Consider the following 16,215-nt stretch of genomic DNA (forward strand, 5'->3'; position numbering starts at 1 on the left):
TGTGGCATTTCCCATAACTGAGTAAATTTTAATGATGTCACAATAAACTTAGGAAAATAATCAATATTTGTATTCAAATTGTAAAGAAGATCTACATGCATGCTGGTACCATTGTTAACAACATTTTTGGTTTACGCCAAAAGATGTTCAAGAAATAAAATCATGTGGAATGCAACATGTGTACCAGAATTTCACTTCATTCATCTCTCAGAGGATCCAGACCTACAGACTGTTCTCATTTTCCTATTCTTGTCCATGTACATCTTGGCCCTGTTTGGATACCTGCTCATCATCCTGACAGTAAGCTCTGACTCCCATCTCCACACACCCATGTACTTCTTCCTCTTCTACCTGTCCATGGTTGATATTGGTTTCATCTCCACCACGGTTCCCAGCCTGATTGTGGACATACAAACTCACTGCCCAGTCATTTCCTATGTGGGCTGCCTGACACAGATGTCACTGTTTATAATTTTTGCATGTATGGATGCCATGCTTCTGGCAGTGATGGCATTTGATCAGTTTGTGGCCATCTGCCACCCTCTATATTTTCAGGTTATTGTTAATCCCAGTGGCTGTGGTGTCTTACCTCTAGGATCTTTTCTTGTTAGCCTCTTAGAATTACTGTTACACTATGTGGCAATATTAAATTTTTTTTCATCTGTGAGGATATTACTGAAATTTCCAACTTCTTTTGTGACTCTTCTGAACTACTTAAACTTGTCTGTCTTGATACTTTCACCAATAGCATAGTCAGATTCTGTATGGGTACTCTCTTTGGGTTACTTTCTGTTTCAGGAATCATTTTCTCTTACTTTAAAATAGTTTCCTCCATCATGGGATCATCATCATCAAGTGGGAAGCACAAAACCTTCTCCACCCATGCGTCTTATTTGTCCATTGTTTGCTTGTTTTATGGAACAGCACTAGGAGTGTACCTCAGTTCCTCTCTGTCACATTCTCCAAGAAGTAATGCACTTGCCTCAGTGATGTACACTGTGGCCACACCTGTGTTGAATCCCTTCATCTACAGACTGAAGGAACAAGGACATTAAAACTGCCTTAAGGAAGAATCTGAGCAGAGCATTATAATCATTGACATTCTTTATAAATTCACCATGTATCTATATATTAATTATACATGTAAATCTCAGTTAATGTCTCACATTATTTTACTGATGCTTCACAATATTGCATGATGAAGTGTTGGCCGTCACTGTGGTTGTCCATATGGTGAATGGGTAGTATGGTGGTTTGAAATTAAAGTCTCCCTAAGGGAAGGGCACTGTTAGCAGGTTTGGCCTTGTAGAAGGAAGAATGTCACTGTGGGAATAGCCTTGGAAGCCTCTTTCTCTCGAGCCTCCCTGAATGTGACAATCAGTACATTTCCTATTACCTTCAAGATGTAGTACTCTCAGGTCCAGCATCACATCTGTGTATACACTGCCATGTTCCCTGTCATGATGATATTTGGACTGAATCTTTGAAACTGTAAGCCATTTCCAATTAAATATTTTCTTTGTAAGTGTTGTCATGGTTATGTTATCTCTTCATAGCAATATAAAGTCTTAATCAAGACATAAGTTAGTACCAAAGTCTGAGGTAGTGCCATGATATGTCATATCATGTGTTTGTTGGAGGATTTAAGATTTTGGGTTATGAAAACAAAAATGTTTTTAGCATCGCTTAATGGGCAGCAAGGAAGACAGAGGTACTTAGAATCATTTGAACTGTTGTGGGCTTACTCAAGAGGTTTCAGAGAAGAAATTTAGTATGCTGCCTAGAGATAATCCTTGTGATTTGTGGTTAAGTTGCTGCCTTTTGCCCTTGTCTGGAATGTCTGCTTGAGCCTAAAGTGGAGAATCTTGGATTAATTTTATTGGTAGAAGAAATTTCAAAACCGCCCAGTAATATTATGTTGTGTGGATATTACTGGCAACTCATGAAGATATATAATGAAAAGTAGCAAGCTCAGCATGGTAAATTTCAAAAGGTACATTTTGAGTAGAATAGAATACTAGTAAGTTTAATGGAGCTAATTCCTTTGTTCAAGGAGATAAATAGATTAAGAAATGGAAGAAAAGGAGTGATGACTTCAGGGCAAGATCCCACCCAAATAAGTATCCACCTTGTGAAAAGGAATTAAAGAAAAGCTTGGGCCTGGTGTGATGGTTCTCACCTTCAGTGTTAGCACTCAAAAGGCAGAGGTGGGTGGATGTCTGAGTTTGATCCCTGCCTGGTCTACATGTCTAGTTTCAGTCATGCAAGCTTAGGCAGTAAAAGTTGGAAAGCTGGTGAAGATTTAATCAGCAGAACTTGGCAGCTTCGGTCACATAATTCTGGCTTCAGAGTTAAGGGTAGAGGAAACAGATTATAGAATTTGCCTCTGAACCTAAAGAAAGCTGCTGGGGCCTGGCATATGTCAGGGGTGTCCCTGAATAGACTTAGGAGAGAGGCTGTTGAGTGAAGCTATGAAGTTAAACCCTGGATTGCCTTGGAAAACCCAAAATGTTAGAGATGCCAAGGAGAGCTGATAACAGGGATTGGAATGAATCCAAGAGAATGACATATGTTGCAGTCAAAGAATTGGAATTGGAAATCCAAAGAACATTTTGACATCAGATTTGGGGATGCAAATTTTGTAGTTTGCCCAGATGATTTTTGGTCTTGCTGTGGTTTAGTATTTCCTCACTAATGGGAGATGTCATTCTCTATATATGTTTCTCTTGTTGATCAATGAATAAAACTCTGTTTGGTCAATGCCAGGCAAGAAGCATAGGCAGGGCTACCAAACCAGAAAAGTGCTGAGAAGAGAAAGACAGGGATAGAGGCAGAAAGGAGATGCCATGTAGAGATCGGGAAGATAGGATGCACCAGCCATTCTGGTAAGATGAGGCCATGTAGAAATACGTAGATTAGTAGTTATGGGTTAATAATTAAGACAGAGCTAGCCAATAAGAAGCCCTAGCCAACAGTTTTATAATTAATATAGCGTCTTTGTGTTTATTTGGGGAAAAGCGGCTGTGGGACCAGGCAGGACAGAAACCTCTATCTTTACCTCATGTTCCTCTCCCTATATTTTGGAATGGTAATGTGTATCCTGTGCCATGATATGTTGAAAGTATGTAATCTTCTTTTTGATATTGATTTTGACAGGGGGATTAGAGTTAAAAGATTGTCATGCATCTCAGGAGAGACTTTGGACTTTGGGACAAGTTTGGAACTGTTACAGACTATGGGGATTTTGAGGTAGACTGTATACAATTTTGCATTATGATATGGTTATAAGCTATTGGGAACCAGGGAGTGGAATGTGGTGGTTTTAAAGGATTTGGGCACTAATGGGAATGGTGCTATTAGGAGGTGTGGCCTTGTTGGAGGAAGTGTGGAGCTGCCTTTGAGGTATCTTTTTTTCAAGCTTCCCTTACTGTGACAGCCAGCTGACTTCCTGCTGCCTGCAAGAAAGATGATAATGTACTGAACCTCTGAAACTAGAAGTGAGTCACCCCAATTAAATGTTTTCTTTATAAGAGTTGCCATGGCCATGGTATCTCTGCATACCAATAGAAAACCCTAACCAATATGGGTCGTTTCAAAAAAAATGCACAAAAAAATTGAAGTTGGAGAGATGAAAGTTTTCTTGGAATGGATGATTCATATTGCTGAACAACCCCTTGTTGTGGAAGATTTCTTTACACTGTGTGAAGATGTGTTTTCATTATTGGTTTAACAAAGTGCTGAATCACTGTTATGTAGGCAAGAAGAGGTCAGGTGGAAATGTTAGGGACAGAAATCTCTGGGAAGAAGGAGGAGGAGAGGTCTCCAGCCAGACACAGAGGAGGCAGGATGGGAATAATGGAGATGGCGTAACAAGTACGTGGAAGAATGTAGATAAGGGTTAAGTTAGAAACAATCCTAAACTGTCTGCCTCGCTTTCCATTTTTATTTTGAAATATATTTTTATTTAAATTGAAAACCATCTTATTTCACACACCAACCCCAGTTCTGTCTCTTTCTTGTCCATTCATTTCCTCCACCAACTCCCCATCCAACTCCTCAGAGAGCATGAGGCCTCCCATGGGGGATCATCAAAGTCTTTCACATCATTTGTGGCAGGACCAAGGCCCTTTCCCCTGTATTTAGTCTTAGAGAGTATCCCCATGTAGGGATTGGGTTCCAAAATCCCAACTCATGCACTAGGGATAAATACTGGTTCCACTGCCAGAGGGCTCATAAACTGCCCAGGCCTCCAAACTGATATCCATGTTCAGGGGACCTTGTTTGGTGTCATGCAGGTTCCCCAGCTGTCAATCTGGAGTTCATGAGTTCCCACTTGCTCAGGTCAGCTGTTTCTGTAGGTTTCCCCAGCATGGTCTTGACATTTAATAATAAGTGTCCATGTATTTATTGAGGAGCTGATGGTCCTCACACAAAATTCTGCCTACAACCCCATACAATATGAATGTAAATGACACTGAAAAGCTGTGCACAGGAGCCAGTTGAAAGGGTCAGTCTGCTGAGATTGGGTTTTAGAAATGACAAGAGAACCAGGCTTGTCATCTAGACTACCTGAACAGGACCTGAACAAGGAAGACAAACTGACATGCTAATGTGAGAGGGAAAAGCTCAGTAACCCTCAACCTTATATAAAGAGCTATAGGCAAAGAGGGAGTTCTGAGAGCAGGAGACTTATCAGCAATTAAAGAAAAAGTCAATAAATTTGAAAGAGGGCAAGGGTAGGTGTGGGAACCCACACAATTCGCCATTACAAGATGGCGCCGAGGACTGTTGTAAACAACCCTGTTTTTGGCGCGTGCCCTCCTCGAGTCTGCCTGGCAACAGCTATGCACCAATCCCAGACTGACTGGTGTCCTTTCAGGAAGGAACACCCATCCTGCCTAGATATAAGCCGCTCCCTTCCTTGCTTGCATGCCCCTCATCTCCAGCTCTCCCTCAATCAAGAAGCGCTTCAATAAAGTGTGATCAGAGAAGGATCCTCCTGTCGGTGGTCTTCTTCCCCTGCGGGTCAGGGGCGTGCCACAGGTAGGTATATGTGAAGTAGGGAGGGAGGTGAGAACTATTGGATTTACAATATAATCTCATTTTAAAAATATTTAACAAAATTTTTAAAATTTATAATAATACTCACAAAAGAATGGTAATTATAATCCCCCAGATAATATGTGGGATATCTGCTTTTGGGTTTGCTTATGGTATACATTGTATTTTGCCTGTTTTTTTCCCAAATTAAGTCATAATGTGGACTGTCAAAATAGTGAGCCTGTTATTTGAAGTGAGAGAATTAAAGTTCATGGATAAAGACTGACACAAATTAAAATCCACTAATGAAGCATGAAATGGTTGGGACTCAAAATATTCTTGTCCTTCTCAGCTTCTGAAGTCCTCCACAGTTTTAAAGGCTGTTGTGTTCACAGAGGCCATAAAACTACATCAACAAGTCACTGCAGAATGCAGGACAAAGGGAGAATATAAGAGTGGTTCTAAATGACTTATTTGAAGGGGGAATGATGGAGTTGCACTTATAAACATAGACTTTAAAATTCAAAATTATTTCTTAGTATTTCAAAATTTTGTTTTTTGGATGGTACATTGATCAATAACAGCACATTTGTGTCTAATGGTTTCATTTACTATGTAGGTTTTAATAAATATGTTTAATAAAAGCACATTTACCATATCTACTACCAGGTATGAATTGTATACTAAAAGGAAATTTTAATAACATAAACAATTTAATTCAATATTGGTTATAAAAGATGATACTATGAAAAGGTATGACTTTTCAATAACAGAAAAACTGCTTAGGAAAATGGAACACAATGTCTTTGTCAGCATGAACTATTAATTTTTATTTGACATTTAGATAACACAGTCCTTGGAAATTTATGGGGCTTTAAACTGAGGGAAACTGTATTATTGTCTCACAACATATTAGGGTAAACTTAAGTATTTCTTACTTTTCTTTGACTAAAAAGGGGTTTTAGTCAAACTTAAGGGGGAAAGAAATGTTTTGAGTGTTTTTTTAAAGTGAATATTTCACCTTGATTTGGGCTTCTTTTCTACAATATGATTTTCTATCTAATATTGTGTCATTGAATTCCAGCAATTAGTTTGCATAGAAACATGAAAAAAATAAACAGCAAAGAGTCTCTCTGCCCCTACCTCCAGTGGGACAGGCAGGTCTCTTATATCATCCCACATGACCACATTCCTTTGTCTCAGCCTCTAGCTCCAAAAGCATCTTTGGAAATCCACTAGCAACAAAGTCCAAGGAATAAAGTGGCTATTTTCACTCTTTCCCCATCCTTCAGTTTCAATTTCCCTTTCTATTCCGCAGCCCTGTACCAGACTATCTGTTGTGGTCTCTATTCCCTGTCTGTCTACACTCCCGAGGGTCTAGGCAGATCCTTTTAGCACACTCTGCTTTCCTCCTTCTGTGGACTCCTGCAAACTCTCCCTTCTGGCCACACCTATTCCTTCCTAATTTTCAGTTACCAATACGTAAAAGCACATTCTACACAGAACCCCGAGTGGCCACACATTGCAGTATCTCAGATGCATTTCTTATAGGGTAACCTAAAACCACATTCTACTAAGACCAGTGAAGGAAACTGAAACCAAGGAAAAAACACTTACCTAACAAAAAACAAGCATCTAAAATGGTAATCATCCCAAGGAAAGATGTCTATGCACCAGTGTAAATATATAATCAATAATAGAAAGAACAATATGTACAGACTAAAGCAATACAATAGGACTTGAGTAGTTCATTATAGCTGAAGCACAGGACAAGGACTTCAAAATAGCATCAATATATATTTGAGGTGCTTAAAGTAGATATAAATTAATGCATTCGTGAAATACACAAAAATAAGCAGTGGAATACCATGAAGAATACAGTTTAAGAATTAAAAATTGAAAATAAAATCATCTAAACAGAGGTAAAATGTGAAATGAAAAAATTTAGGAACTAGAACAAGAACTATAGGGACAAGTTTCACTAAGAGAATAGAAGACATGGAAGAGAAAATCCAAGAACTTTAAGAGAAGACAGGAAGATTATTTTTGGATACCTCAGTCAAAGAAAATGCTCAATATAAATAGCCAGACAAAATACAATAAAATCTGGGACACCGTGAAAATACCTATTCCAGGAATAATAGGAAGAGAGGAAAAATAGGAAACCCAGGTCAAAGGCACAGAAAATATTTTCAACAAAACTATAGGAGAAAATTTCCAAATCATAAAGAGGAAGTTCATATCAAAGTAAAAAAAAGCATATCAGAACACCAGATAGACTGAATGAGAAATGAAGTTCCCCATAACACCTAATAATCAAAACACTAAACATACAGAAAAAGAAAGAATGTTAAAGCTGCAAGGAAAAAGGTCAAATTGCATGAAGGCAGTAGACCTATTAGATTAATACCTGGCTTCTCTATGAAGACTCTGAAATGCAGAAAGGACTGGTAGAAAGTTCTACAAACTCTAAGAGACTATAGATGCCACCTAGACCACTACATCCAGTAAAATATTTACATAAAAGATGGAGAAAGATATTCCATAGTGGAACCAAATTTAAAAAGTATCAATCTTCCTCTCCCATCCCAGCCCCAGAAAGGCAGTTGGGCCAAACCCAACTTTGATGGAATCACAATGCTATGGTGAAGATCTCAGCAGCATGTAACACAAAAAAGTAAAAGTCCAAGGGACTGATACTGTAGTTCCAGTTTCAAGGTTAAGATCTGAAAAGCAAAGTAGCCAGCCAATAATTGAAAGGGCTGATCCTGCTGCTTCTCAGTGTAGCTGGAGAATCATGAGACTGAATGCCTTCTATCTTCAATGTGGCCGGAGAATGAATGACTGATACTGAGACCTTGTTCCTATCTTATCTACCTCACTAATGCTGGGATTAGAGGTGTGTGATCCCAGGTGCTGAGACCATCTTTGTGTGAGCTATTTCTACTGGATGGCCTTGAACTCACAGAGATCAGTCTACTTCTTAATTCTGCGTCCTAGGATTAAAGGTATGTACTACCATCTCCTAGCTTCTGGCTGCTGAGATTAAAGGTATATGTGGTTTCTATGGCTTGTGGATGACTTTGCTTTCTGAATCCTAAGGTAAGCTTTAATAAATTATAAATAATATATCACCACATCAGCAGGTCAGTATTTGAGAGACCCCACATAGGCTGTACCACCACCTCTGTTCCCCACTGGACTGTGTTCTCACAACACCTATTCTGCTGCTCAAAACCCCCACCCTAGCATCCTCCTGCAGATAGCCCTTTCCTGCAACATTGGAAGGCCCTATAGACACAATCACCACTCATAAAAATTGGAAGTATAGCAGTCCCTATAGGCATAAGTACCACCTACAGCAGTTGGAAAAAAAGATGGGTAAATACCAGTGTAAGAATACACTGAACAACATAAAGGGCACTATGGCACCACCAGAACCCAGTGGTTCTATAATAGGAAGACCTGAATATCCTAATGCAGATGAAGCAGAAGAAAAGGACCTTAATTATAACTTTTTTTAAAAGATGATAGAGCTTTATAAAGATGAAATTTCCTTAAGAAATAGAGAAAAAGACAAAATTGGAAGCAATCAATCTATTAAAGAAATCCAAGAAAAAATAAACAGGTAAAGGAAACAGTTTAAGACTTGAGAATTGGAAGAGAGGTAATAAGGAAAACACAAATAGATCCTTGGCCCTGCTGGGCCCACTGCTGGGGGTGAGTGTTTGGCCAGAGCATGGGTTTAATACCCTCTTCATCTCCTTGGAAATCCCTTGGTTGGCTCTGTGCATACTGGATCAGCCTATCCATGCTGGACCACCTTGAGCCTGCCCTCACCTGATCTTTTGGTCCCTTTGCTTGCCCTCTGCCTGAAGTGAGTCTGGGACCAGCCCAGGCCAAATCCCATGATATGCTTTCCTGGGAACTCCCTGGATTAGCTCTGCATCTCACTCTCCTCTATAACCTTGGCCTGAGTTATTCAGCCCTGGCACTCCAGACCATCCACCACCCACAGCCTGCCTTCCCCTCATCTTTGGCCCTGCTAGGCCCATTGTTGGGGGTGAGCACTTGGCCAGAGTATGGGCCCAATATCCTCTCCATCTCCTTGGAACTTCCTGGGTCGGTTCTCTTGGAGAGCTTCGATCATCCAGAGTTATAGACATTGAACACATGACACACCTACACCCACCAAAAGAGCATGGAGAGAGAGAGAGAGAGAGAGAGAGAGAGAGAGAGAGAGAGAGAGAGAGAGAGACTCCACCTGCACACACTGGAAGAAGTGATGGGAAGACAGCAGCAATGCAAGAAAACAATAAACAATAGAAAGACCTCCAGAATTTAGGAACTCTACACCAACTAGACCTGAACACACCAAAGCAGATGAAGCAGAAGGGAATGGCTTAAAAAATAACTTGATAAAAATGATAGAGGTCCTCAATGATGATATGAGAAATCCCTTAAAGAAGTGGAAGAAAAAACCAAACAAACAAAAAATTGGAAGAAATAGAGGAAAAGACCAAGCAAAAAAATGCAAGAAATGAACCAACATCTTTAAGAAAGCAAGGAGAAGTCCCCACCTGCCTGATCTTTGACCCCCATCGCTGGGCCTCTGCCAGAGGTGAATCTGGGACCACTTCAAGTCGAACCCTTCCCTGGGAACTCCCTGGGTTAGTCCCAAATCTCGCTCCCCCCCATATACTGTCCCCAGAAAGAAAAGTCATAGTATTTTGATCCACAAACCACCCTACCCAGAACCTGCCCTTCCCCCACTCTGTCCTACTGAGCCTACTGCTCCACTCCTCTGGTTAAGCACTGGGCCAGTGTGTGGGTCCAGCAACCTCTGTACCTTCAGGAAGCTTCCTGGATCTGCTCTGAGCACACTGGACCTGCTTACCCACATGGGACAACCCTTAGTCCCTGACAGCCTGATCTTTGACCCCTATCACCAGGCTTCTGCTGGAGGAGAGATCTCCTAGAGAGGTTGGACCACCCAGAGCTACAGACATTGAAATCCAGAACCACCTATGCCCACCGGAAGAGTAGAGAGAGAGAGAGTCTCCAGCTGCACCTACTGAAAGAAGCAATGGGAAGACAGCAATACAAGGAAACACTTAACAATACAAAGAGAAGCATGACGCCACCAGACTCTAGGTACTATACAATAACTAGACCTGAACATACCAAAGCAGAAGAAGCAGAAGAGAACAACTTAAAAATTATCATCATAAAAATGATAGAGGCCCTCAAACAAGATATGAGAAAATCCCTTAATGAAATGGAAGAAAAAACAAACCAACAATTGGAAGAAATGAACAAATCTCTTAAAGAAAATAAGGAAAGCCAACAAAAAACAATCAAACAGGTGAAGGAAACAGTTCAAGACTTGAAAACCGAAATAGAGACAATAAAGAAAACACAAACTGAGGGAATGTTGGAAATAGATAAACTGGGCAAACGATCAGGAACTTCAATGCAAGCATACCAACAGAATACAAGAGATTGAATAGAGAAACTCAGGCACTAAAGATAAACTAGAGGAAATAGATTCATCAACCAAAGAAAATCTTAAATCCAATCTAGAACACAGAACATCCAGTAAATGTGGGACACCATGAAAAGGCCAAACTTAAGAATAATAGGCATAGAAGAAGGTGAAGAAGCCCAGCTCAAAGGTATATAAAACATATTCAACAAAATCATTGAAGAAAACTTTCCAATTTGAAGAAGGACATGCCTATGAAAGTACAAGAAGCATACTGAACACCAAATAGACTGGACCAAAAGAAAAAAAATTCCCCTCCCGACATAATAATCAAAACACCTAGCATACAGAATAAAGAAAGAGCAGAATAAATTAAGAGCAGAGAAGGAAAAAGGCCAGACAACATATAAAGGCAGACCTATAAAAATTACTCCTGGCTCCTCCGTGGAAACTCTGAAGGCCAGAAGGTCCTGGATGGATGTTTTACAAATACTAAGAGTCCATGGATGCCAGCCCAGGCTACTATACTCAGCAAAACTCTCAATCACTATAGACGGAGAAAACATGATATTCAATGACAAAGCCAGATTTTCACAATACACATCAACAAATCCAGCCCTACCGAAAGTTCTGGAAGGAAAACTCTAACCCAAGGAAGTTAACTTCATTCACAAAGACATAAGCAATAAGTAAACCCACTTTACCAGAACCCAAAAGAAAAAGCAGGGCAAATATACTCACAATACCACTGTCAACAACAAATCTAAAACAAACAAAAATTAACAATCAATGGTCCTTACTTTCCCTCAACATCAATGGTCTTAACTCACCTATAAATAGACATAGGTTAACAGAGTGGATATGAAGACAGAATCCATCCTTCTGCTGCATACAAGAAACATATCTAAGCTTCAAAGACAGATACTATCTCAGGGTTAAAGATAGGGAAAAGATCTTCCAATCAAATGGACCCAAGAAGCAATCAGGTGTGGCTATTCTAATATCTATCAAGTTAGACTTCAAACCAATATCAGTCAAAAGAGATGAAGAGGGTCATTTCATATTCATCACAGGAGAAATCCATCAGTACAAATTCTCAAATTTGAACATCTATGATACAAACACAAAGGCACCCACATTCATAAAAGAAACACTACTACACCTCAAAGCTCACATAAAATTCACACACTCATACTAGGAGACTTCACCACCCCACTTTCACCACTAGACAGGACCACCAGATAGAAACTTAACAGAGAAGCAAAAGAACTAATAGAAGTTATGTTTCAATTGGGTTTAACATACATCTATAGAGCATTACATCCCAACACAAAAGAATATACTCAGCTCCATATGAAACCTTCTCTAAAATCTACCATATACTACAACATAACAAACTCAACAGATACAAAAAAATTGGAATAGTCCCCTGTATCTTATCAGACCACCATGCTTTAAGTTGGGATTCAACAACAACAACACAAATTGCAGAAATCCTACAAACTCATGGAAACTTAACAATGCACAATTGCACCATTCCTGGGTCAAGGAAGAAAAAAAGAAAGAAATTAAAGATTTCCTAGAATGAAGATAGAATATACCCAAACTTATGGGACAATTTGAAAACAGTAATATGAGGAAAGTTCATTACACTAAGTGTGCATATGAAGAAAACTGAGGATGTCACATTAGAGAATTAACAGCACAACTGAAAGCCCTAGAACAAGAAGTAAACTCTCCCTAGAGGAGAAGACACCAGGAAATAATCAATTTGAGTGCTGAAATCAATGAAGTAGAAACTAGCAAAACAATACAAAGTATCAATGTAACAAAGAGTTGGTTTTTCAAGAAAATCAACAAGACAGACAAACCCTTATCCAAACTAACCAAAAAACAGAAAGAGAACATGCAAATTACCAAAATTAGAAACAAAAAGGGGGACATAACAACAGACACTGAGAAGATCCAGAGACTCTTCAGGTCATACTTTGAAAGCCTGTATTCCACAAAATTCAAAACTTTAATGGGAATGAAAAATTTCTGGATAAGTATCACTTACCAAAATTAAATCAAGAACAGATAAGCAATTTAAATATACTTATACATCCCCTAATGAAATAGAAGCAGTCATCAAAAGCCTCCTAATCAAAAAAAGCCCAGGGTCAGATGGCTTCAGTCCAGAATCAAATACTAATACTCCTTATATTGTTCCACACAATTGAAGCAGAAGTTTCATTACCAAGCTCTTTTTATGAGGCTACAATTACCTTGGTCTTAAGACACAGAAAAGACCCAACTGAAAAAGAGAACTACAGACCAATATCCCTCATGAATATTGATGCAAAAACAATAAAATACTGGCAAATTGAATCCAAGAACACATCAGAGAACTCATCCACCATGACAAAATAGGCTTCATCCCAGGGATGCAATGATGGGTCAGCATATGAAAATCTGTCAATGTGATCTACCATATAAACAAACTGAAAAAGAAAAATTACATGATCTCACTAGATGCTGAAAAATAATTTGACAAAATCCAACAACCTTTCATGATACAGGTCTTGGAGAGATCTGGGATAACAGGAACATACTTAAACATAATAAAAGCAATATACAGTAAACCAACAGCCAACACCAAACTGAATGAAGAGAAGCTTAAGGTGATTCCTCTAAAACCAGGAACAAGACAAGGCTGTCCACACTGTCCATATCTCTTCAATATGATACTTGAAGTTCTAGCTAGAGCAGTAAGACAACAAAAAGAGATCAAGGGTATACAAATTGAAAAGGAACAAGTCAAACTTTCACTCTTTGCAGATGATATGATAGTTTACATAAATGAGCTAAAAAAAACTCCATGAGGGAACTTCTACAGCTGGTAAACACCTTCAGAAAATCATCAGGATACAATATTAATTCAAAAAACTCAGTAGCCCTACTATATACAGATGATAAAGGAGGTGCTAAGAAAGAAATCAGAGAAACATCACCCTTTACAATAGCCACAAACAACATAAAATATCTTGGAGTAACATTAACCAAAGAAGTGAAATACCTATATAGCAAGAACTTTGCATCTTTAAAGAAAGAAATTAAAGAAGACACCAGAAAATGTAGAGATCTCCCATGCTCCTGGAAAGGTAGAATCAACATAGTATAAATGGCAATCTTGCCAAAAGCAATCTATAGATTCAATGCAATCTCCTTCAAAATCCCAGCACAATTCTTCACTTACCTTGAAAGGATAATGCTCAACTTTATATGGAAAAACAAAAGAGCTAGGATAGCCAAAATCACCCTGTACAATAAAAGAATGTCTGGATACTTCACCATCCCTGACTTCAAGCTTTTCTTTAGAACTATAGTCCTGAAAACAACTTGGTATTGGTGCCACATTTTATTTAATCATTCTTCAGTTCAGGGGCATGTAGGTTGTTTCCAAATCCTGGCTATTACTAAAACGGTTCCTATCATGATAGTTGAGCAAATGCCCTTGTAGTATGAATGTGCCCCCTTTGGTTGTATGCTCAATAATGGTATTATAGTGTTTTGAGGTAGTTTGATCTCTAATTTTCTGAGAAATCACAATATTTATTTCCACAGCAGCTGTACAAGTTTGTACTCCCACCATCAATGAAGGTGTGTTCCCCTTTCTCTACATCCTCTGCAGCATAAGCTGTCATTGGTGATTTTTAGTTTTTCCATTCTGATCCTTGTAAGATGGAATCTCAGAGGGGTTTTGATTTGCATTTCCCTCATGACTAAGGATGTTGGGCATTTCTTCAAGTGTCTTTCCTCCATTTGAGATTGTTCTGTTTAGAATTCTCTATTTAGATCTGTACCATTTTTTAAATTGGATTATTTGGTAGTTTGCTTTCCAGTTTCTTGAGTACTTTGTATATTTTGGAGATCTGGCCTATGTCAGATGTAGGGTTGGTGAATATCTTGTCCCATTGTGTAGGGAGTCATTTTGTCTTGTTGACATGTTATTTGCTTTATAGAAGTTTCTCAGTTTCAGGAGGTTGGGTTTATTAATTGTTGCTGTGAGAGTCTACTGTTGTTCTATTTAGAAAGTGGTCTCCTGTGCCTATGTGTTCAAATGTATGCCCCACTTTCTCTTCTATGATGTTTATTGTGGATGGATATATATTGAGGTCTTTGATCCATTTGGACCTGAGGTTTGTGCATGTGTTTGCTTGTAATTTATTGTATATTTTTGCATCAGTGTTCAAGAGGGAGATTTATCTGTAGTTCTCTATCTTGGTTGTTTCTTTGTGTGGTTTGGACACCAATGTAATTGAAGACTCATAAATGATCCTTCTGCTTCTATTGTGTGGAACAATTTGAGGATTATTGGTATTAGTGCTTCTTTGAATTTCTGGTAGAATTCTGCACTGGAACCATCTGGCCCTGAGCTTTTTTGGTTGAGAGACTTTTAATAACTGCTTCTATTCCCTTAGGCATTATAAGTCTATTTAAATTATTTTTCTGGTCTTGATTTAATATTGGTATGTGAAACCAACTAAGAAGACTGCCCATTTCCTTTAAATTTTACTGTTTTGTGGTGTACAAGTTTTCAAAGTAAGACCTGATGATACTCTGGACTTCCTCAGTGTCTGTTGTTATGTCCCTCTTTTAATTTCTGATTTTGTTCTGATTTTGCATATTCTCTCTCTGCCTTCTGGTTAGTTTGGATAAAGGTTTGTGTATCTCGTTGATTTTCTCGAAGAACCAACCCTTTGTTTCATTGATCCTTGTGTTGTTTTCTTTGTTTCTACTTTATTGATTTCAGGCCTCAATTTGATTATTTCCTGGCATCTTCTCCTGGGTGATTTTGCTTCTTTTTGTTTTAGAGCTTTCAGTTGTGCTGTTAATTCTCTAGTGTGACTATTCTCTAATAAAATAAAATGGGTGGGGGGAGGGAAGAGACTATGGAAATGTACCTCAATTCAAACTAAAAGTTTTAAACTGGGAATTCCAAGTAATTAGTCTTTACATTAGTCTTTACTTTGTTTGCAGAATGAGTATATTCGATGAGGATTTGTGAGTACTGAGCCAAGAAAGGGATAGAGAGAATAACACATTGTGGAAAGGAAGATGAGTTCAGGATTCACGCTGGAGCTTTTTCAATAGAAGTCCAGAGCAGTGGCTCTCAAACTTTACAGTGCATAGGAACCAATTGAAAAGCTTAATGAAACACAATTATCTAGCAATATTCATTATGTTATGAGTAGGTTTTTCCTTGCCGGCCTGGGCCCACTGCCATGCCAGCCCCAAATAACACACTGAGACCTTGTATTAGATATAAAGCTGTAGGCCAGTTACTTGCTTCTTATCGGCTAGCTTTGTCTTAAATATTAACCCATTTCTATTAACCTAAATATTTCCACGTGATCTTATCTTACCAGAGAGAGGGGCTGGCATTCTTCTCTCTCCATCCTCCATCTTGAATCTCCTTCCTACTCTTCCTCTCTCCTCCTTGTCTCCTAGTCCCACCTATCTTGTTTCCCTATTGTCCAACAGTACTTTATTCATTAACCAATAAGAGAAACATATTTACAGAATGACATCTCCCATCATCTCCTCATTTGTGTCTAAAATAAAAAGGGGTTTAACCTTAGCATAGCAAAATATATCACACAACAGTTATCAAATAAGAATCACAGTTAACAATATTTAGTCCCTTA

The 16,215-nt window shown here is 38.7% G+C and overlaps 1 protein-coding gene across 1 annotated transcript; it reads left to right on the forward strand.

Annotated features, from left to right (window-relative positions):
- The first annotated feature begins 255 nt into the window (after window positions 1-255).
- LOC127217582 (olfactory receptor 7E24-like) lies at window positions 256-1,055 on the forward strand. Its single transcript, XM_051178571.1, has 2 exons — window positions 256-593; window positions 884-1,055. The coding sequence occupies exons 1-2, from the start codon at window positions 256-258 to the stop codon at window positions 1,053-1,055; spliced, it is 510 nt and encodes a 169-aa protein (XP_051034528.1).
- The last annotated feature ends 15,160 nt before the right edge of the window (window positions 1,056-16,215 follow it).

This window comes from Phodopus roborovskii, unplaced genomic scaffold (assembly GCF_943737965.1).
Source record: "Phodopus roborovskii unplaced genomic scaffold, PHOROB, whole genome shotgun sequence".
NCBI classification, from domain to species: domain Eukaryota; kingdom Metazoa; phylum Chordata; class Mammalia; order Rodentia; family Cricetidae; genus Phodopus; species Phodopus roborovskii.